Genomic DNA, 21,401 nt, shown 5'->3' on the forward strand with positions numbered 1-21,401 from the left:
TTTTGGTTTCTGAGAAAAGACAACTCTTCACCACCCCCACCTCCTTCACCCCACTGCCCAGGACTGAACTCCAGGGAGATGACGCTGCAGTAGGGCTGAGAAGAGGGGTAGCCTTTGGGGTCAAAAACTGTTAATTAAAGGCAATTTCCCAAATGCAGGCATAATGGTGCCAGATTATATGTCTGAGTTTCCATCAATCCTGGCTTTTATTTCTCCTCTGTCTCGGCCCTGACAGTGGGAATGACTCATATTTATTATCTGGCTTGTTAAAGAAAATCTTTTACAGAAACCTTGAGGCACTGAGGTTGGCATTGGAATAAGAGAGACCTGGGGTGAATGTCACTCTGCTGCTCACCAGCCAGATGACCGTGGGGGACGGAAAGCGATTTACACTTTCTCGGCCTTGCTTTCCCCATCTGTCAAATGGGTGGTAATTAGGCCTCATCTCACAGGTCTACATGAGGACTGAGATGATTATGAGGCATATAAAATACTCAGCCTGGTGTCTGGCCTGCAGCGGGTGCTTAAGACTGCGCCGGGCCTCTGGCCTCTGCTGGCTCATGTCACTCACAGTCTAGACCTCCTCTGTCCAGTGTGGTAGCTGCAAGCCTCACGTGGCTGGTCCGTATTCAGAAGTGCCGACGGTATAAAAAGCCCTGGATTTTGAAGACTTTGCACAAAAAAAGTAAACTATCTCATTACTAACATTTACATTGATCACGTATCGAAATATTTTGGGTATATTGGGTTAAATAAAATGCATTATTAAAATTCATTTCACCTGTTTTTTTTTTTTTTTTTTTTACTTTTCAATGTGGCCCCTAAAAAATCTAAAATTATATATGTGGCCTACATTATACTTTCACTGGACAGAGTTGGTCTGGATGGAAGATTTTGTTTGTTTGTTTTCTCATTTGATTTTTTCCCCCCCTCAGTTGGTTTGGAGTCTAAGCACCTGATGTCTCTGTTTTTGGTTCAGTGGTTCTCGAGGTGTGATTCTGAGCCAGGAGCATCAGCCACACCTGGGAAGCTGTGAGAAATGGAAATTCCAGGAGCCCAGCCCAGATCTGAAGCAAACTCTGGGGGTCGGGCCCAGCGATCTGTGTTTTAACAAGCCCCTCTTCCCCAGGAGATTCAGGTGCGTGCCGGATGTGGATTTCTTTTTATTTATTCAAGTTGATTGATATAAGCTGTGCTTTCTGTATCGGTGGGTTCGTGTTCGGAATATCCTTGACCATTATTCCTTAAAATATCATCTCTTTTCCCTCGCCTCTTTGCTTCCTCCCAGGATTGGACTGTCTATCTTTTCCATCTTCCCTGTCTAGAGACACTCTTTAATGATTACCCTTGAAAACTCACCTGACATATTTGGCCTAACAAAACTTAGCGTTGATCGATATCTCAATACCCTCTCCTTCTGGCTTACACCCTACCATATCTAGTACTTGAATTCTGTCCTCTTAAAAAAAAAATTTAGACATTGTCCTCATGAATATTTTATACCGATAATATTTGCTTAAAATAATTTATCTTCATCGTTTACCAATTTCTTTGTTCTTCATTTTGTCTTGTGTCTTAAACCTTCTAGGATAATTTTTCTTATTCCCGAAGAACATAATTAAAAAGTTCCTCTGATTAAGAGTATTTTGGTGGTGAGCTCTTAAAACTTCTGTTTATCTGAAAAAAGCCTATATTTCACCTTTGCTCTTCAAAGAGTTTTGCTGGTTCGCGGTTTTAGTTTGATGGTTATTTTCTTCCAGTCCTTTGAAGACATTGCTCTGCTGTCTTCTGTCTTATTTGCTAAAGAGAAGTCAGCTGTCAGTCTAATTGTTGTTCTGTTAGCTGCTTTCAAGATTTTCTCTCTGCCTTTTGTGTTCTGCAGTTTCATTATGATGCGGCTAGATGTAGATTCCTTTGTATTTATTCTGGTTGATATAAGTTGTGCTTCCTGTATCTGTGGGTTCATTTTTGGAATATTCTCGACCACTAGCTCTTAAAAGGAAGCCTCTTCTCCAGTGTCTCTTTGCTTCCTTCTGGGATTGGATTTTTCTACCTTTCCTGTCTTGTAACCTAGTGCTGTCCAATGAACTTTCTGGGATGATGGAAATGTGTAATTTACACCGTGCAATATGAAAGCTGTTAGCCACAGGTGGCTATGAACATTTAAAACGTGGCTGGGACACCGGAGGAATGGAGTTTTAAATTTTATTTAATGTTGATTAATTCAGATGTAAACTTTCATTGCCATATGCGGCTGGTGGCTCTTGCAGTGGACCAGAAAACTCTAATTTCTCCTTCTTCGTTTTCATTAACTTACCTCTCTGCATTACATTCTGGGTAATTTCCTTGGACCTATTTTCCAGTTTTAAAATTTTCTCCTCAACTATTTAGTCTGCTGTTTAACCCATCCTTTGATTTTTTTTTTTTTAAAAACACTACCAGCTCTATCTATCTATCTATTTCTATTTATTTATTTCTAAAATTTCTATTTGGTCATTTTTAAAGTTCGCTCGGTCTTTTTAGATCCTCTCTTGTTTGCTTATGTCTATGATTTCATCTTAAGTTTTCTTAAATATTGCATACATATTATCTTGTATTTGGTATTGATAACTACTGTGTCTGAAAGGCCTTGGAGGGTCTAAATTTGCTGTTTGCTTCTGCCGACCCGAATGCATACTAAACTCATATTTTATCTTATGGGAATCTCCAGGGTCTAAATAAATAGACGCTTTCCTCTAGAGAGGGTTTACATGGCCTCTGCTGGGGAGGGGGCAGGTAGGAAGTAAGGATGACACCTGAGAGCAGGGACCACTTCATTGTCCCGGGGGGAACGAGCCGGGTCTCAGGTTCTGTTCCTTCACTTAGTCACACCCCAAGGCTTCCTCCCCTGTTAACGGTCCTGATGTCAGTGTCTGTCCCCGGGACAGACCCCCATCTTTGCATTTGGTTATTACTCCTGTTCTGGTGTCAGCCCACAGCTTTTTGGTTTTGGAGTGGGGGTGACTTGGGGAGTTCCCTTACTTTAGGTGAGGCCAGCAATGCATGAAAAAGTATGTTCTATTCCAGAGGTAGTGGTTTTGTGGAGGGAGGCCCTTCAGGGTCTGCCTCCCGCCACACCACCCCAGCAGACAGCCCTCCGGCTATGTGCACTGTGCACCCAGCACTCTTCACATTCTGTGGACACTGCCAGGACATGGGTTTGTCCATCTGCTCTGCCACAAAGAGAGCCCCTAGGTCAGTGGTCAAGTCTATCCGTCTCCTTATTAGCCAGGCCTGGTTCACGGTGATGCTCAATGCCATTCGTGGTGGCACACGTCCTCTAGCCCATGCTCACATGCTCACACGCGCTCTACCAATCCAGATACATTCCTTAACTGTGCTTCCCAAGGCTGAGAATTAATAAAGAGTTGTGTAGTTATTTGATTAGTGTCCGTGCCTCCCACTAGCCTGCAAATTTCATGGGGACAGGGACTGGGCCTGTGTTTGCTGTGTAGGTATCTCAGATACCTAGCAAGGCCTAAGCCAGTGCTGGGCTGGTAAATGTTTAACAACTGGCTCTCAGATTTTAAAAATCTGCTTTGGTTGGTGGCATTTGTTTGCCTGTTTCTGTGGTATAAATGCACCCTCCATGGCCGATTTCAGTGAGGCCACTGGACACGGACATGAGACTCAGTTCATGTGTGTGGACGAGCCAGCTCCAGCCCACGGCTGCCTGGAACAGAAGGGGCGTGATCCATTTTGGTTAAGAGAAGGCAGATAGAAAAGGAGGGAGGGAGGGAGCAGGCCTCCCGTTCCGGGCTCACCTTCTGCCAACCCCACCTCCTTTCGGCCACATCAGGCTGCTTGTGGTTTCTTGATTGCATCTGTATGGCAGGGCCTCGTGACCTTGGCACTACTGAATGACATTTGGGCTTGATAATTCTCTGTCATGGGGACCATCCTGTGCACTGCAGGATGTTGAGCAGCATCTTTGGCCACTAGATGCCAATGAGTATGCTGTGTGGCGGCTCCCAGCACCCCATCCTTCCACCCCAGGCCCCTCTGTTCTCAGATCAGCCCTGCTTGGGCAGCCAACCATGGTCCAAACTCCCTGCCCTTGCGCAGAGGCAGGGGAGCCCCCATCAGCACTTTGCAAGCCCAAAGCCGAATTCTTCTTTTTTAAAACACTTCATTGTAAATGTGAAAAAAGTGACGTTCTGTGGCACCGATAACAGCACTGGGTTGGATGGAGATGCTCTGCCAAAGTGCTCAGACACAACTCCCACGAAACATGTTCGAAAGACAGGCCTTGGCACGCGGGCCAACTGGCCCAGACAACACGGGTCAGACAGCATCGAGTCATTAGCTGTGTGGCTGCTGGGGTGACGTCGGGACCCCAGGTGGGCCCCGCCACTAGCATACAACACCGCTGACCCCAGGGCCAAGCGGGCCCTTTGGAGGCCCTGAGCTGAAGAGCTGACGGCGCTCCCATCCCCATGTCCCTTAACATACGTTAAACCATAAAGTACATAAAGTCCAACAGAGCTCTGTGTTTACCATCGATAATTCCTTGATGCTTAAAAAAAAAAAAACCACATACTTTCCTTTCCCCTCGTTTTTGGTGCCACTGCCTAGCAAGGACCCAAGCTTCTGCTCTGGGTGACTGTCTCCTGGCCTGGAAGCCGCCCCCGCCCCCGCCCCCCAACCTCAGAGGGCACCCTCCTTCCTTCCAGCCCCTCCTCCCGACACTGAGAATCTCCCCAGTTGTCAGGGAGTTGATTTCGTGGAGTTGGCAGCGCCCTACCCTGCTCTGCACTCCCCTCCCAGGTAGATGCCTGGTGAGCATTTTCTAATTTTACAGACTGAGGAGGAAGATGCCCAGCAGAGGCTCGGGGAAGGCAAACACTGTTATCCAGCGACAACTACTGTATGATTTAAAACTACATATCCAAACGTTCCTTTTTCATTCTTGCTAACCCGTTCTAACGCTGAGGAGCACCCACATTTGGGAAGTCGTTCTTAGGGTCTCCCCTGCAAGAGAAGTCTCCCCCCGTGTTCTGTTATCACGAGAGAAGCATTCCGGCTGGCTGCCGGCCTCCCCGAGCATCCCCACATCTGCCCCTCTTCCCCGGCCGACCTCTCCACCGGTGGGGGAGCGAGAAGCTAGAGGGGATCTTTAAGCAGCGGCTGTGGCAGGAAAACAGTTCTGCACACGCCCACGCAGAGACGTGCGCGTCTGCGGCTGCACAGCCCCTGGAGGCAGAGCCGGGAGCCAGCGATCTCTGGGGGGTCTGGGCCCCTGCTGTGGCCTGGCGCCCCCCTGCATTTGCGGTCTCGGCTCTTCCCTGCTCCGACCCGCCTAGCTCCCCTGTGGGCCTCAAGACACCTCAGGTTCCTTCTGGCTCAGCTCAGCCTACTTCCACACCCTGCATGGACTGCGGTCACTGTGATGGCCGTAAGACCCTGCCCATTTGCTCACTGGGATCTGAGGACAACCACCAAGTCAGATCTGTGGACCTCTGGCTCGTGGCGAGGCATTGGAGGCGATGCTTTCTCCGAGAACACACTGAACCATTAATGCAAACTGTCCAACCTCCCACCTCCCTCAAAATGCCTCCCAGCTGCCTCCTGGAAATTTCCTACACCAGTGGTGAGTGACTTCTTTTTTTTTTTTGCACAGAGGCCAATTTAAGAACAGCAAAGATGTTTATGAGCAGCATTTACTTAATTTCCTTCAAAACGGAGAGAGCTTTGCTGAGGCCCATGGCGGGGGCATTCTTATAAGAAAGGTCAAGGGGGAAACTGGTGCTAGTCTTGGCTTTTGCAGTTGTGTATCCCGAAGCATGGTACGCGGTGGTGTCAGCAGCTGGGGCTGACGGTCACCCTTTGCTCACTGCCACCAATGCCTATCTTGAATCCATTAGTATGTTTAGTGGAGCCTCAACGCGGACCAAATATCCTAGGAAGTTTACACCGATCTGATAAAATAAGCCTTCTCTCCCCTTTCAAATGACCCCCCTTTTGTGACACCCCCTCCTCTGCCGCCCTCAAAGACAAGAATTTTGGAAATGAGACAACTAAGACCTATTCTAATTTTTATCAGCTTCATTCCTATCTGCCTGGAACGTGGTGTAGCGCAATAGCCTGTTGGACTCCAATTCTTATCCCTGTTCTAACACTGACTATATCTCCTTGGACTATTTATGTCACCTTTCTGAGCCTCAGTTTTCCCATCTGTAAGACTGAGACAATAATATGCATTTCATGTAATTTTGGTGAGGACTGTATTAGGATAATTTATGTCATCTTATTGCTTGTGTCTGTATCCTCAGCCCTTAGCCCTCAACTTAGCACATAAGAAGTGGTCAGCCAGTGTTTGTCGAATGACTTAATGAGTGTATGCAAAGTTCCTACACGTGCCTGGCACAGTAAGCACTCCGTGCCCGTCAGTTAGTTTTATTGCACTCTATTCTCCCAGCTTGGATCACTCTTCTCTTTTCCCTAGAAGCCAGTCTTTGTCCTCAGCCCGCTACCTGACACCCTCTTCATATCCCTGGGCCTCCAGGTGCCTGCTGTCTCCACACTGATGACTGTACACCCTCCTGGAATTTCTGGGAGAGTATGGAGTCACGCTTTTGTCAGGCCCATCAGCACCCCACTTCCCACCCTCTCAAGTTTTGAGTCCCACGGAGCCTGGCCAAGTCCACGAGGAATAGTTGAGTCACTTGGCTGGGCTCTCAGACTGCAGGCGGGCTGACCCCTGGTCTTGCTACAGCCCTGGCCGTAGGGGCCTCCTGGGACTGGGTGGGCTCGGGATTCCTGGGCTGACTCCAGGGTTCCAAGGCTGCTCCCCAGATACCCTGAGCCCTGATAACACTGCTCTGGGTTCAGGACTGAGTGTGGTCCCCCTGCTGCCCGGCCGTCCAGGAGGCACTCTGGTGACAGAGGACATGTACCGAATTGAGATGGGCGCCTGTGGCCAGGCAGGCCCATGGGACTCTGATTGGGGGAAAGGCAAGGCCTGCCAGGGCTGGACGGGCTGACAGAATCAGACTGCAGGCCGTGGAGCCGGTGGCCTGGACACAGACTGGGGCATGGAATTTACTTTCTCTAAATTAAAAAAAACCAAGTTGCCCATCTTAAAGAATTGGGGCGGATGACATGACATTTTTGGCTTCTCTTGAAAAAAAAAAACCAGGCATTCTGGAAATACCAGAGCCCAGCAGGGGGCGCTCCCCTTAGCCGCCCCGCAGCACCCACTTCACCGCCTGGCCTGAGGCCTGTGGGTTTGAGACGCGGTGAGAACGCAGCTTGCATGTGCCCAGCACAGTGCTGGCTCTTAGGAGTGCTCGCGGAGGAGGGGCTCGGCCGCCGTCACCCACAGTGCTCTGTGCTGCGGGGTCGTTAGAGCTGATCTAAAACAGCAGCGCGTGAAACTCGTTCCAGCTGGCTCACAGTCCTGACGGCTGATGCTTGCCTCGTGCGCTGTGATTCACGGGTGGGAGCGCACTGGGTCCTCCCCTGGGAGGTGGACACCAGGTTTCCAGAGACCCATTTTACAGCTGGGAGAGTGGGACTCGGAGTGCCCATCGGCGGAGTACACAGGGCACGGCCGGGCCCCACGGTCTGTATTCTGTCTCCCTGGCCCACACTTCCTCTCGTGGGAGTCTCCTGCAGCCTGAGCAAGCAGCTGCGATGTGCTTGGCATGTCTATTCATCATTGCTTTACCTTTGCAGCAGCCCTAGGACACAGGCGATTTTATCACCATTTTACAGAGGCAGAAACTGAGGTTCAAAGGGGCTAGCTTAGGGTCACACAGCTAAGTGATCAAACCCGAAGATCGGGGTCCAAAGCCCGGGTCTTTCCTTGATACCCCTCCCTGTATTGCTTGTTTTTTTTTTTTTCTTTTTAATTTTGCTAGGTTCAGGCTGCTGTCACTAAATGAGTTTGTGTTTCTTGCACATACAGGAAAAGACTAAGAAAGCTTGGGGATGGTTCACACACCCGAGCTGCAGTCGGTTTGTAGATGGCCGTCAGATTCCCTCTGGCTTGCAGAGAGCCTCCTCCACTGTCACCACAGCTCTGGTCCCCGCAGTGACAGCTGTCAGAGGTGGCCTTCTCCCTCCCTGGCCCACGTGCCCTTGACCACAGATGCCACGCCACCCCTAGAGACACCGGCCTCCTAACAAGGAAGGATGCTGGCACTGTGCAGGCCTGGAGCCAATTTGGATGTGATTCCAACCTCGCCGGCCTGTCCCAGGGAAGCAATTAGGCAGCTCAGAGCTGGTGATGTGACAGGACAGGTGGGCCCACAGGCCTTGTAAGGATGGTGTGCTCATTGCCCTGTGGCAATGGGCTCAGCCCGTCTGTCTGCACCTGGGACCTGGGACAGCAGCAAAATGAACACCCTGGGATCGGCAGTTCCTTGCCAACCAGCCGGGGCCCTTCCGCCTTCTGCAGATGCTACACACTGACTCGGGTTCTTTCTGAGGAAAGGGGATGCGCACATAGAGACAGGTCCAGACTCCACCTGGACTTATATCTGGCTCACCTCACTGCACAAAGCACACAGAAACCCCACATGAGCCACAGGGACTTTGCATGCCTACATGACGTCGGAGATGTGGCATGCTTAGCGATATCCGAAGAACCACTGACCTAGAACCTCCAAGCACAGAATAAAGCAGGCCGAGGCAGGCACCCATCCCAACGTCTCTCAGAGGGTGCTCCATGGAACTGGATAGAAAGGCATAGCTCTGTGGTCAGTCCAGTTTGGGAAACATGGGATGGAAAAGAGTCAAATGTTTTTCTTCGCTGAACTTGCCAGAGCTTTGAAAAACTCATGGGACGTGTCGCTCTCTAAGGGTTAGACACACTACACATTGTTTCCAAAACTTGTTGACTCGGGGATTTTTTTTCCAGCCGAATCTTGTGGTCTGTGGCAGCCTGGGAACACTAGCCCAAAGTCAGGAGCCTCGGGTTGAGTACTAGCTCGGCCACCAGAGCCCCGTGTGGCTGTGGGCAAGCATCTCCCTGCAATATGAGGGGAGTGGGGCACAGGCCACTGAGCACCCTCTCAGCACTAAAGCTCTTGCTTCCTCTGTCCTATACCTGGGCTGGCCCTGGCAGCTTGGGCGAGCTGCCGAACTTACCTGGGCCTCAGCCTCTGCATCTGTACAAAGGGCCCTGTTCTGCCTGTCTCACGGGGCTCCTGAGAGGCTGAAACGAGATCGCCGTCGTCATTGTCATGGTCTCATCGTCATCGCCATCGTGGCTGACATTTATTGCTACCTGAGCTAAGCCTTTTATATGCAGTAACTCGTTTCATCCTCCCAGCCACACTCTAACAGTCTCTCATTGTCCCTAGTGTACAGGTGGGGAAACTGAGGCTCGGCCCAGTTAAGCGACTTGCCTAAGGTTACCAGCTAGCAAATATCATGACTGAGGTTCGAACCCAGAGAGTCTGTGCAGAATCTACACTCTTAACCTTGACCCGAGTCTGCTGTGAAGAAGCATTATAAACTGTAGAGAGCTGTGACCTGGGAGGGCATTGCTCAGCCGAGTCTCGCTATGATTCATCCAGGGAACGTGCATGGCCTCCTGGGTCTCTGGACCTTGACTCGCAGGCTTTCAGAAGCTGGGGGGCAGGGGCGCTGTGAGCAGCCCCCGCTTTCCTGTTCTGCCAGGATTGAGAAGGAAGGGGGCCTGAACTCCCTCTCTCTGATGGGGAGAAGGGGTGAGCGGAGAAGTCTGGGGGTGCTCATGCAGATTGACTTTTCCATAATGTAGGGGGGCGTGCAGGAGGCAGCCTAAGGTGGCCCCTGCCTCCTCTCATCCTGGAGGCCCTTGGGGGCGGCGGGGAGGTGCTGAGAGATGACCTAACGCATGGATTTCACACTGCTTGACACTGCAGACCCTTTGTTCAAACGAAATCACAACTTTGGGCTGAAGGGCAGCAATTGTGACAGGGGAGGTGGCCTGGGGACTCGTAAGACTCCACAGGCCACAGGTGGGTTAACCAATGCCCCGATCTGTTTTAGAGGGAGCCTGAAGCCCAGAGAGGGAGACGGATGCGCCCGTGGTCACGCAGTGAGTCTTTGGACCAGCTAGGCACTGGGAGCCCAGAGCCAGGATGCAGTATGCTGAAGGCGGTGGGTGGGCTTCTGGGGTGGCAAGGGCCGGGTGCCCTACAGAGTCTAGGAGCAGGGTCTGCACAGAGCCCTGCTGTGCCCCTCGGCAGCAGCTCCCCACCAACGGCCCCCCCAGATCATGACTTGTGCAGACTTGCTCCCAATTAAGGATGCATCACTTGGTGTCCATGGGCCACCATTGGCCCCAGGCCAAGGCCAGCAACCTCCCCAGTGCTCAGCAGAGATCTCGGTCAGCCGCAAGTCGGGCGCAGTCTGAGACGGTGGACATCACATTCAGAACTTAGGCTTTCCCCATTTTGACTCCCGCCCCTGCTAGTTCCCAGCTATGTCCTCTAAGAAAATTGGGGAACCTCTCTGTGACTCTAACAGGGGTACCACTGCAGGTTTCCAGGGAGCAGCAGATGCTCATACCGTGTCAGTTCCCTTTGTTCTGCTCAAGGGGCCCAGCAAGGCCCCTGGCTGCTGGCTGCCTTGGGGGCACCCTGGGGTCTTGCTCGACGTGGTTCCTCCCTCACTGGGGGACCCTGGAGCTGCCCTAGGAGGGTGGCCTCCATCTACCGTATGAAGGTGCCTTGGGAAGCTTCCCAAAGGCGCGTCTGTGCTAAAACCCGCAGGCGGGATGCTGCCCTCGCTCGGCCTTGCAGAAACTCTTGCAACTGAGCCCACGTGGGGAGCTTGCTCAACAGACACTCAGCTCCCAGGGCCTCAGCTCCCAGGGCCTCAGCCCCAGACCTTCTGACTCAGTAGGTAGGAGATGGATCCTGAGAATCTCTATCATTAAAACTCAAGGCTTGGTCAGGTTGGACAACCACTGAGCTACGTGTGGTTCTCAAACCTCTCATTTTCTTTCCCTCTGGCTCATTTTTTTTTTCTATCATGGGGCCCTCCTGATGGACCCTTGCATGAAGGTCCAGTGTGCAACAGATAAGAGAAGAGCTTCCGGCTGAAGGTGGGATGGAACCCAGCCTTTTAATTTTTTCACCAGCTATGGCAATTGCGTAAGGCAGCGGTCCCCATCCTTTTTGGTACCAGGGACCAGTGCTCTTAAGAGACTAGTGCCTGATGGTCTGAGGTGGAGCTGAGGCGGTGATGCTAGCGCTGGGGAGCGGCTGCAGACACAGATGAAGCTTCTCTGGCTCACCTGTGCGGCCTGGTTCCTAGCAGGCTGCAGCCAGTACCAGTCAGTGACCGGAGGTTGGGAATCCTTGTCTTAATGGACCTCTGAGGAACCCCAAGGGTTCCATGGAACACAGTTTGCAAACTTCTGCTTATTCTCATTTCTTCCTCTCTGGGGTGGAGAGACCGAGCCCCAAAGGGCTAGCCTGCACAGGCCTTGGCTGGTGAGGCTTTCTCAAGTTCTCTAAAGCTTCCTGTTGACCAGCTGTCCCTGTGGGAGAGCGTGGGGGCCTGTGGCTGATAGAGACTGCGTAGCACACTTACTGAAAATGAACTTGGGAGCCAGATAGCTGGCGCTGAATCCCAGTTCTGCCTCTTCCTGGTCGTGTGACTCTGGGCAAGAACTTTACCTCTCTGTGCCTTGGTTTATTCATCTATAAATGGGGATGATAACAGTATTTATCTTGGAGGGTTGTTGGAAGGATTATATGAATGAATATCTGCAGATTTTGAGGCATGCCTTGTTGCCAGACCAGGCCAGCTCTGGGCTCTGACACACGTCTCCTTATAAATGTGCCAACCCAGGGTGATCCCTGGGGGCTTCTGTCTCAAGAACCCAGCCCTGGGCAGCCTAATTGTTTTTCTCGGTCTAAATTTGCCTGTGCTAGGCACAGCAGAGAGTATGTTTCTACTGGGCTTCAGAAAGACAGAATGCTGTCAGAAATGGTAGACTCGAGGGGAAAATGCCTCAAACCCTCCCTGTTCTAGGGCGGAGAAGCCTGGTTTTTCTCCCAAAGCAACAATGGAACTGAAGCTGGACACAGCTGGAGGAACACCAAGTTCAACGGCTGCCATCAACCCTATGTCAGGCCGATGTCAGCTTTATGCCCTGATTTCCCCCCTGGGAACAAATTTTGATCTATTCACCTTCCGGCTAAAGATGTTTGTCAAGCTGCTTACACTTTTCCTCTCCCTCTGGTTGAACTTAAAACCACTCAAATGACAGGGAACACAGACTGGATGGCCTAGGTCTTTCCAGACTCCAAAAGACATTCAGCTTTTTCATGTCTGAGCCTATCGGGGGTGGAGTGGGCGGTTGTTATACCGATTTCAAAGATGAGGACACTGAGGCTCACGGGATAAACAACTTGCTTAAAGCAGGATGTAAGGCCAGAGCCGAAGTGATTATCTGGGCCTAGCCCGGCCCAACAGGGGCTGCACGGTCCTCCAGACAGCATGGCATGCAATTTTCTAGCTTCTGTTATTTTGGTGCAAATAACTGCTACTTACTGGTAACCCATTAAGAAAACAATCAGAGACTTCCAAAACTTGAAACTCAGAAACACAAACGAGCAGTCAGCCAGTGTTTTCCAGGGACTGATTCAGAAACACGGTTGCTGCACATAGCCTGGCCATGTCACAAGGCTCCCCCGGGGACGTGCTAGGTGATTGAGGTCCTGCCATTTCAGGAGGAATAGGTCAAGGTTTTCAGCTGCTGCTATTCTTGCTTCTAAAGATCAGTCCTCTTGAGATCTTTCTCTCGCGGGTCCGGTTTGTCGGGGATCGTGAGCATGGCCTCCTAGAGGGCAGGGTTCCGTATCTGCATATTTTTCAGTAACTGGGCCTTCAGGCTCCAGGCAGTGGTGGCTTATGTTTGAATTATCCGTGCCTCATCTGCCTCCACGTTTCGTACCCTCGATCTGCCTGTACAGAGACACTTCGTGGGTGATGTGCTATGACTTTGGTATTTAAACAACTTCTAACATACGGTCAAGATCACACTCTTAAGTTATTTTTAAGTTTATAGGGCATTGTCTTATCGCAGAAAATTACAAAACTATCCTTCTATAAGATGAAATTAATGATATGCATCCTCTTGATTATTACCACCAGGTTCTTTTCCACCAGGAAGTGGGAACAGGTGGCAGGGGTGGGGGGAAGAGGGCCACGGCATGCTTTGTCCCACCGAGGGGGGTTCGAGTTGAAAAGGCTCGAGTTGTTTGTTCAAAGCAGATGGGCTGGGGGTGAGATGTTTGGGAAAATGCAGGTTTGGGGTGCGAGGGCCCATAGGTATTTTTAAACTCATATTGTCGAAGGGCCGATGCCCCATATGTGGCACCCCACTGCGCCTGGATTTCCCCGGAGCACAATTGCAGCTGCCCAGCATGGCTGGGGCTCTGGTGTGGGGTGGCTCTTGGGTCCTGAGCTCATCCTGTGGCAGGAGGGGACCTGGCATTTTGTGTAGGGGCGGAGCTATCCCTCAGGACGTGGCAGCTCTGGTTCGGCAGGGGTGGGGTGCACAGTACAGCAAGTGATGGCCGTGCTCGGAATGGAGAGCCTGTGCCGGGCGACAGCCCATGTTCTGCTCTGTCCTCCCCGCCACCTCCTCTTTGGGGTGGGATTTCTGGGTCTGAGGGTAAAAGGCTGATGGGAATAGACTCAGTCACACAAGCAAGGATGTGCTAGGCTGTGCTGAAGGGAGGACTAGGGTCAGGTTCAAGTCAGGCCTGAGCACATAGATGTCCACCTGCTCGGCCCCCGCCTCTCGCCGCCCGGATGGTGCTGCACTTCAGGGCACCAGAACCCCTCGGTCTGGAGCCCGGCTCTGCTGATTACTAGGCTCCTAGACCTTGGACGACATACTTAGCCTCAGTTTTCCCGATAACGTAGGCTGTGGGAGGGGTAACCGAGTTAATACATGTCAAGGGCACAGCATGGACTCTGGCCGATGGGAAGCGTTTAATAGATGTTAATTATTATTATTACTATTATTAGGTTGCACCTGTTGGAGCCTGACAGCTCAGTGGGAGAGTGCACAGAAGGGCCACTGAGCGCAGCCACGTGGGTCGTGCACTGCATAACTCGGGGCACCCACGCAGTAGTGTCTTACGGAGTAATGCAGGACACAGCCTGAGCAGTGCACACTGGCCCTGGATCCCCGGGAACCCCTCCTCCAGTTCCTAGCAGATGCCACTTGAGGTTGGACCACTGGGGCAAGGTCTTAGAGAAGATTAACAAAGGAGGTAGTGTGGCTTTTGAGTAGAGTGACAAAGATCTGAATAAAGTGTGGCCTGGCCCTTGAGAAGGTCACAAAATTATAGGGGCGAGAGCTAGGATCTTGGCCAAGTCACTCTGATTTGGGACAAAGATCCCCCACCTGTCCAGTGTGGGGGGTTGGGTTAGTTTGGGGATGGCTTTCTCCTTGTATGCCAACTCCGACTGACTGGTAGTGGCTGTCTGAGGCTTTGTAACGTCAAGAACTCAGAGGCCACTCTGGGCTGGGCAAGAAGCATTCTTTAAGTGACTGGTGATATCTACGTGAGGCCAGGGAGAGGGGAGTAGCGGCATGTTTGGGCCACTTGCCCAGTGGTCATTAAGTCCAGCTTCACCTTGGGATCATCAGAGAAGGTTTAACGACACTGATTCGAGGGCATGGCCTGGCTTCTGACCATTTTCTGAAAGCTCTGCAGGGGACTCTACTGTGCGGCCAGGTTGAGAACTGCTGGGGTAGACACCTCTAAGTTCCTTGCAGTCCTGAGCTCTATAACTTCTCGGCATGGTCTCTGTATGACACAGCTTTGAGCCTTCTTCCAGCAGAAATGATAGGGGAGTTAAAAGACCAGTCTTTCGTCGGTCTCATTGCTGGAGAGGTTTTGTTTCTGGGTTGGGAGATAGAGGTTGAGAGCACTGGCTGTAATGAGGGACTGGGGTATCCAGTGGCCTCTTCTTGGGCCTGAGCTTTGTGTCTGGGGGACCTCAGGGGGGACTCAGAAAAGCCTGGCTCACTCTGGCTTCACGAGGGAAGCCCTGCGTCTCCCTTCATTTCTCTCTTAAGCTCCTTTCGGTCCCTAGGGAAGGTGGGAAGTTGGGACACTGCAGAGGCCCACTGAGGTCTGCAGGAAGTAACATGCCCCAAACTCGCCCCACCGCAGGGCCTTGGAAGGCACGCTGGGGGGAGAAGGAAGCCGATGAAAGCTGACCGGGGCGCTGAGCCAGAGAACACGGGGCCAGGGTGCCAGGCTCGGAGCGGCTGCATTACGACCACGGGCAGCTCTGGATGCCGACAGTAAGGGCGGCCAAGCGAGATGTTTCTGGGAGATCACTCCAGCCTCAGCCCCTCCACGGGCCCAGAATCCAGCCAGCTTTCCTCGGCCCCTCCCACCACCCCCTCAGGACCCAGCCCTGGAATTCCAAGGAGCAGGGCACGGGGGCTTGGCCTCCCACCCGGGGCAAGATAGAAGCAATCAAATAACATAGCATTCGATCATATTTTAAAATAAGCTTTATTTAGATTTTTTTTTTTTTTTTTTAATATTTTGTATTTGCATCCATGCCTTCGAGAAACCTTTCCCACGGGAAAGGTTATTTTCATCTAATGTTACCCATAACTCATTCGCTATTTGACGTAGTTCTCTTAAATAAATCATCCTTAGTAACTCTCAGAATTATCTCCTAATTTACAAAAACTGAAATGAAAAGGAGCTACTGAATCATTACCAGGAGTGGGTGGTTGCAATCTTACTTTCTCATAAGTAAAGGGAAAACAATAAAAATCAATCAAGAGAAAGAAAAATTCATGGCGGGGGGAGGGGAGTGTGTTTTCTAAAATCTCTCTCTGTCAAGAAAGATGCCAGCTCCAGTCTCTTGGATAAACGGCTTAGCCAGAAAGAGCCTTTGCAGGTGTGTGGCCTGCTCCTTCGCACCCCCCGGCAGGTCAGAAGGAAAGGGAGCAGCCGGCTAGGGCTTTTCTGTTCATTTTTGAGACTTCGGATAAAATATCCTATTCGTTGTGATAGAGACGCTTCAGCATTTTAAAATCTTGTTTCTTTGATGCTTCAGCATTTTAAAATCTTGTTTCTTTTTACGAGCGGAAAATGTTACTGTTAGCAGACAGCATAACTACTGTGTTTAGGATGTGTGTGAATTGAGCTGTATTAGCAGTTAAGGGGGAGCGAAGGGAGGGATTCACAGGCCGAAAGAAAAGGAAAAGCTAGTTTTAGGCCTTGGGAGGCCGTGGCTGTTAGCTCCCGTGTTCTCCAACACCCAGCGTTTAATGAACATGGTTCTTTTGCTGGTGAGGCCTCGTTAGGACCAACGCTGATCCTCAAACAGGCAGATGTTCCTGCCAGCCCTCTCTCCTGGGGTGAGTGGATGGAGGACAGGGCCTGAGGGATCCCGAGAGATTCTGCTAAGTGTGGCTGGAGGAACCAACCAGAATGGGGAGGGCAGAGGCTCTGGTGCCTGATGCTGTGTCCCCAACAGCCCTCCCCTTGAGGCGAGAGCCTCCCCCAATGAGACCTGCCTGGCCAATGTGCAGAATAAACCAAGGATGAGAAAGACACAGCTGCAGGGAGGAACATCTGCCACTCGAGGACGCCCGAGGAACCGCTCAGGCTGAGGGTCCCTGGGGTCATGCGGTTGGCTGTCTTCCCTGGTATTCAAGCCCACTCAAAAGACAGACCCAAGAGAGGTGACCCTTACAGCACTCTGCTCACTGAGGTCGGGTTCTGTATTTCTGATAAATAAATGCATATAGAAAGGCCTGGAGAGAGCTATGGGTGGGAAGAAAGGTGGGGTGCACCTCCATGCAGGGGCGGAAGAATGGGGCGAGAGAAGAGAGAACGGAAAAGAGCAAGCTTCGACATCCCATGGTCCCTGGGTTCCGGCCACCCTAAACTTGACCTTGCACAGTTTGGCAGCAGCGTGAGAGCAGAACAGACAAGTCAACAGAAACACCCGCCTCCCGCCCGCCCCATGGAAAAATATACATTCCAATATTTATGTAATAATTTAGATAGAATAAGTCTTCTGCATTTGTGCAAATAAATTAAATGGAACAATTTTCTTGTTTTCCATAAAGAAAGAAACGGCAACGCAATTGAAAAACTGGCAGGCCGTTAAAAAGAGCCCGTTCGACTTCAACACACCCGGCCCAGACCCTTGGCCGGGCTTCCGAGACTTTGCGGAGAGAGGACCTTACCCTGACCACGATGGTGGTTTTGTGGTTCAAGTGACTTGGGCGTGCCCCGAGAACAGGGTCTGGTCCCACACGTTCACAGCGGGGGGTCGACGGGGTTTGGGGGGGGGACATCAAAAACAGACCACATCCTCGGGGAGGGGCTCCAGAAGTAGCAGTTTGGACGAGGGACATTTACAAGCACAGAGTGCACAATAGTTTTGTTATTTACAAATACACAGCAGTCCTTCAAGTTTTCAAGTTTCATAAAAAGGAGGAGGGGAAGGGAAAGGGGGGTGTGTGTGAGGAAAACAACCCAACGAACCGAACAAAAAGAAAAAAAAAAAAAAGACATCGAAGGAAAACAAAAACGAAACAAACCTAGATTAACAACACAACTGTATCGCTCCAAAGACGACAGAGAGTTGACATATTCACACACGTTTGTAGTATGTACATCAATTACAGAGGTGGCGACGCACGGGGAAGGGGTCACACGTGTGTTTGCGCCCGGCCGCGCCCAGCACCCACGCCCACGCGCACCCCACACTCGCTCGCACACTCGCGCACACGCACGTCCGCACGCAGACACGCCTGCGGGGCAGCAGGCCCAGGGAGGCGGGCATCACCAGTCCGCGTCCTCCTCTATGTAATAATCAGGGGCGGTACCATCAAAGAGGCCGGGGTCGAGGGACTTCCGCTGCTTCCCTCTGGCGAAGACGCGGGAGATGGAGCCGAATCCCATCTTCTCTTTCTTCTTTTTCCGTTTTTGGTCTTCAAGATCCTCTAGTGACTGAGGAGTCGGGGCCAAGTGGCAGAGGTGGAGGGGAGAAGAACAAAGCCAAACTGAGCTGGCGGCCGAAGACGGTGGTAGGGAGGGGAGGGGACGGCCGGCGGGGGAGGGACAAGGGCCACCAGTGGTTAGGAACGCCAGGGTCCGCCCCGCACAGTCAGGGAACCTCTCGGAGACAACAGTGGGACCAATCCCAGACTGTCACGAGGATGTCACGCAAGTGAGTATAAAAATGCTGAGAACGATGCCTGTTGCGTATAAGCATTCCGTAACCGTTCGCTGCTGCCGTTTGTGCCATTATCATTTTAAACTAGTTGCCCACAACCTTCAAGTGCCTCTTGAGGGCTAGCAGGAGCGTGTCCAAGCACTCGGCCACGGCAGGCAACAGGTCCTGTCTGCAGGGGCATTGCAGCAGGTGGACAGGTTCCCTCTGAAAGAGTCCCAGTGGAAAGGGGGCCTGGGAAAGCCCAGAGAACGAGGAGGAAGCCTGAGCTTTGTCGGCCAAGAGCAAGGACCCCGGGCCTCAAGGCCCTGGACAGGAAGCAGGACTGGCCACGGTAGAGTGGGCAGGCTGGGGCTGGTTCTCGTCTTGATTATGGGATAACTGGGGATCGGAGGGTGTTGTCTGCTGTGGAGCTCTGCAAACCGTCAAGTGCTTTATATGACATGGGGTGCCATTCTCCATCAAAAAGGTAGGGGTTCGACTAGACTAACGGTTCCCAAAACACACTTCCTGAATTCGAGACCCACCCCACACCTGGTGGATCAGAATCTCCAGGGTGAAGGGCCCAGGAATCTGCATTTGAAAAGCTTCCCTGGGGGACTCTGACACAGATGAACTGACGGCTGCATAGACCAGCATGCGGGAACCCCAGGACGAAAAAGCTGATCTCAGAGACCCCCTCATGACCTTCAAATTCATGTTTCCCCCCTTCTCACGCTGATGACAGAATACTGAAATGTTAGAAATCAATAAGTTTCCTGCAACGAGGAGCCCAGTGAGCTCATGGCTTGGGTCACCAGCCTTGGGCTGCCAGGAGAAGATGTTACCAGGGCAGCAGGATGGAGGATGTGTGATGCACTTAGTAGGTTGACAGATCTGGAAGAGGCTGTGGAAGGGGTGACTCAGGTGCTGAACTTGGGTTCAGGCACCAACCCGCATGTGACTCACGCGGTGCCTTAACTCCTCTCTGCCTTGGGTGCCCAGGTGTGGAGCGGGGATGCCAAGGGCCCCAGGGAACATGGGATGAAGTCATTGTCAGGTGGGGTGAAGGGAGGGCCCAAGCACCCGCGAAAGCACACCTACCTGTACAATGGGGTTGTGCAGGTTCTTCTGGACCGGGCCGGGACTGTCGCCCTGTAGCCAAAGGAGAAGAGAAAGATGAAACAGCGGAGACACGTGACATCTGAGAGCAGGTGACCCATGGGGCACGGGGCCTTCTGTGAAAGGAGGCCATCCCTTAGGGACTACGCTGCCTCCATAGTGGAGAACCCATCCCTACCGCTGAGGCAGACACTCCGGGATGGCTCAGTGGGGAGGGCTTGGGGCTCATCAAGATGCTATCTGGATCCAGGGTCCTGGCCAGAGAGCCTGGGGTGCTCTCCTGCCTGCTCTGGCTTCTTGGCCCCCAACACCCTCTGACCAGTAAATCAGTCACTCAAAGGCTTCTAAGTTCTTGTCCCAATTGGTCCATCATGTTAAAAGTGGAGGTTGGTTATACTTGGTACTTTACAGAAAGAGATATAGTTTTATAGGAAAAAAAGCAGTAAAATAATTTCGGGACAGGAGGACTTGGGAGAATATGAGGCCTCTAACTTCTCTTGCGAACAACACAATCACTCTCTTATTTTGTGGAGGGGTAGCAGGGCTTATTAGCCCGATTTACGGGCACACCGGCTCCAGATAGTCTAACATTACAGACCTAATTAAAAGCAGAGCCACAGCTCAAACCTGGGACAGTCTGTTTCCTCCTGGCCCAGCGCTCCCTCTTGTGGGAGGGAGCCTTTACTACATCCCAGAATCAGTCTGCCCGGCCTGGGGGCAAACAGATCATTTAGATCACAGAAAACATTACGAGGGAGACTCCTGGTGTTTTTTTCCAGAATTGCAGGCAAAGTGTCCAGGACAAAACAAAATATCTCTCACTTGAGTCAATGTCCATTAACTTTCTCCATCCTCTCTGTGCTGAGACCTCTCTGCTCTAACTGAGTGGCCAGAAAACGAGAGGGTGGAGGGGTCCTTAGTCCAGACTGGGCTGTTCTTGCTGGTGGCAGGCCAAATGCCTGAGAACAGAGGGTTGGTTACCTGGAGCTATTTTCAGGCTCTTCCTGGCTTACCTGTGTGCACATCTGTTGAGATATGGGATGAAGGTGGTTTAGGTAGGGCAGGGATGGAACAAACGGTAGTTTAGTCTTTAGTCCCATCTCAGGGTTTGCAAACAGAACTCAGTGGCGGGCAGCTAAAACAGGTTTACTCTGGACAGGGCCATCTTTGCCAAATTTATGGGGAAGAGGAGGCCAGTGCCTGCTGAAATGCCTGTACCCAGACAACTGGCTTATCAAAGAACCAGTGGCAGCAGGGTCCTATCTAAGGCAAGCTTGGAAATAAATGGGTCGGACGCACTGCCTGTGGTAGTGGGTATGTGCCAAGGCCAAGCTGGGCAAAAGGCTGGACCTGTGCCAAATGAAATGCCAGAGGCCTGTAGAGAATGCGTTCTGCAGAATGGGTTTTCCAGCAGCGTCTTGGCTGAGCCCCCTTGGACCTGTCACGAGAAGACCAAAAGATACGGCCCTTGGGAAGGTATTCTCTCTTGGGGCATGCACGGATACGATAGGGTGCCTGGCCTGTGCTGTAAGGCTGAAGGGCACTGCTGGCTGTCGGTTTGAGTTAACAGTGGCCCCTCAGAACCAGAGAATAGATGTCAGGAGCCCCTCTAATGGCCTCGGTCCTGTCAGTCAAGGCAGCCTTTGTTCTTCTTGGGACCAGAGAAGAACACATTGCTTCCTTTTATAAAGGCCCCAGTTACAAAAGAACCCCAGCCCCGGGCGGGGCCCCAGGCCTGCGAGCGACCTTCTCCCTGCCCTGGTGTGGGCTGAATACAGCCCCGGCCAGCAATCCCGCTGCCCACCTCACCGGACTGCGGAAATGTCATTTTAAGTTTATTCTCAGCCATTTCTATAAATGCTTTTTATTGTTATTGTAGATTAAAAAAAAAAAAAAGTTTCCATTATGATTCCTTGTATATAGAAAAGTTACAGATTTTTATAAATTGATTTTCAACCAGTACCATTATGCACTAGTTTATTATTAGTCCTAATGGCTTTTCAAGGTTATTCTCTCGAGTTTTACAAGTAGATAATCGTCATCGGCAAATGACGGTTATTTTCTTTTTCCTTCCTGCTATA

At 51.5% G+C, this 21,401-nt stretch overlaps 1 protein-coding gene across 2 annotated transcripts in view; it reads right to left on the reverse strand.

Moving 5' to 3' along the window:
• The window catches only part of KAZN (kazrin, periplakin interacting protein), a 123,554-nt gene that overhangs the window by 22,307 nt on the left and 79,846 nt on the right, over positions 1-21,401 (reverse strand). The window contains exons 6-7 of one of the 2 annotated variants that reach the window (XM_025048544.1): positions 19,303-19,353; positions 17,873-17,996 (exon numbers count right to left, since the gene is read on the reverse strand). In XM_025048544.1, the coding sequence (XP_024904312.1) occupies positions 17,873-17,996; positions 19,303-19,353 (175 nt within the window). Of the gene's footprint in view, positions 1-15,511; positions 17,997-19,302; positions 19,354-21,401 lie in introns of those variants that run through there. The other variant, XM_025048543.1, reaches the window with a different exon arrangement.

Source organism: Pteropus alecto, unplaced genomic scaffold (genome assembly GCF_000325575.1).
Source record: "Pteropus alecto unplaced genomic scaffold, ASM32557v1 scaffold125, whole genome shotgun sequence".
In the NCBI taxonomy this organism is placed as follows: Eukaryota; Metazoa; Chordata; class Mammalia; order Chiroptera; family Pteropodidae; genus Pteropus; species Pteropus alecto.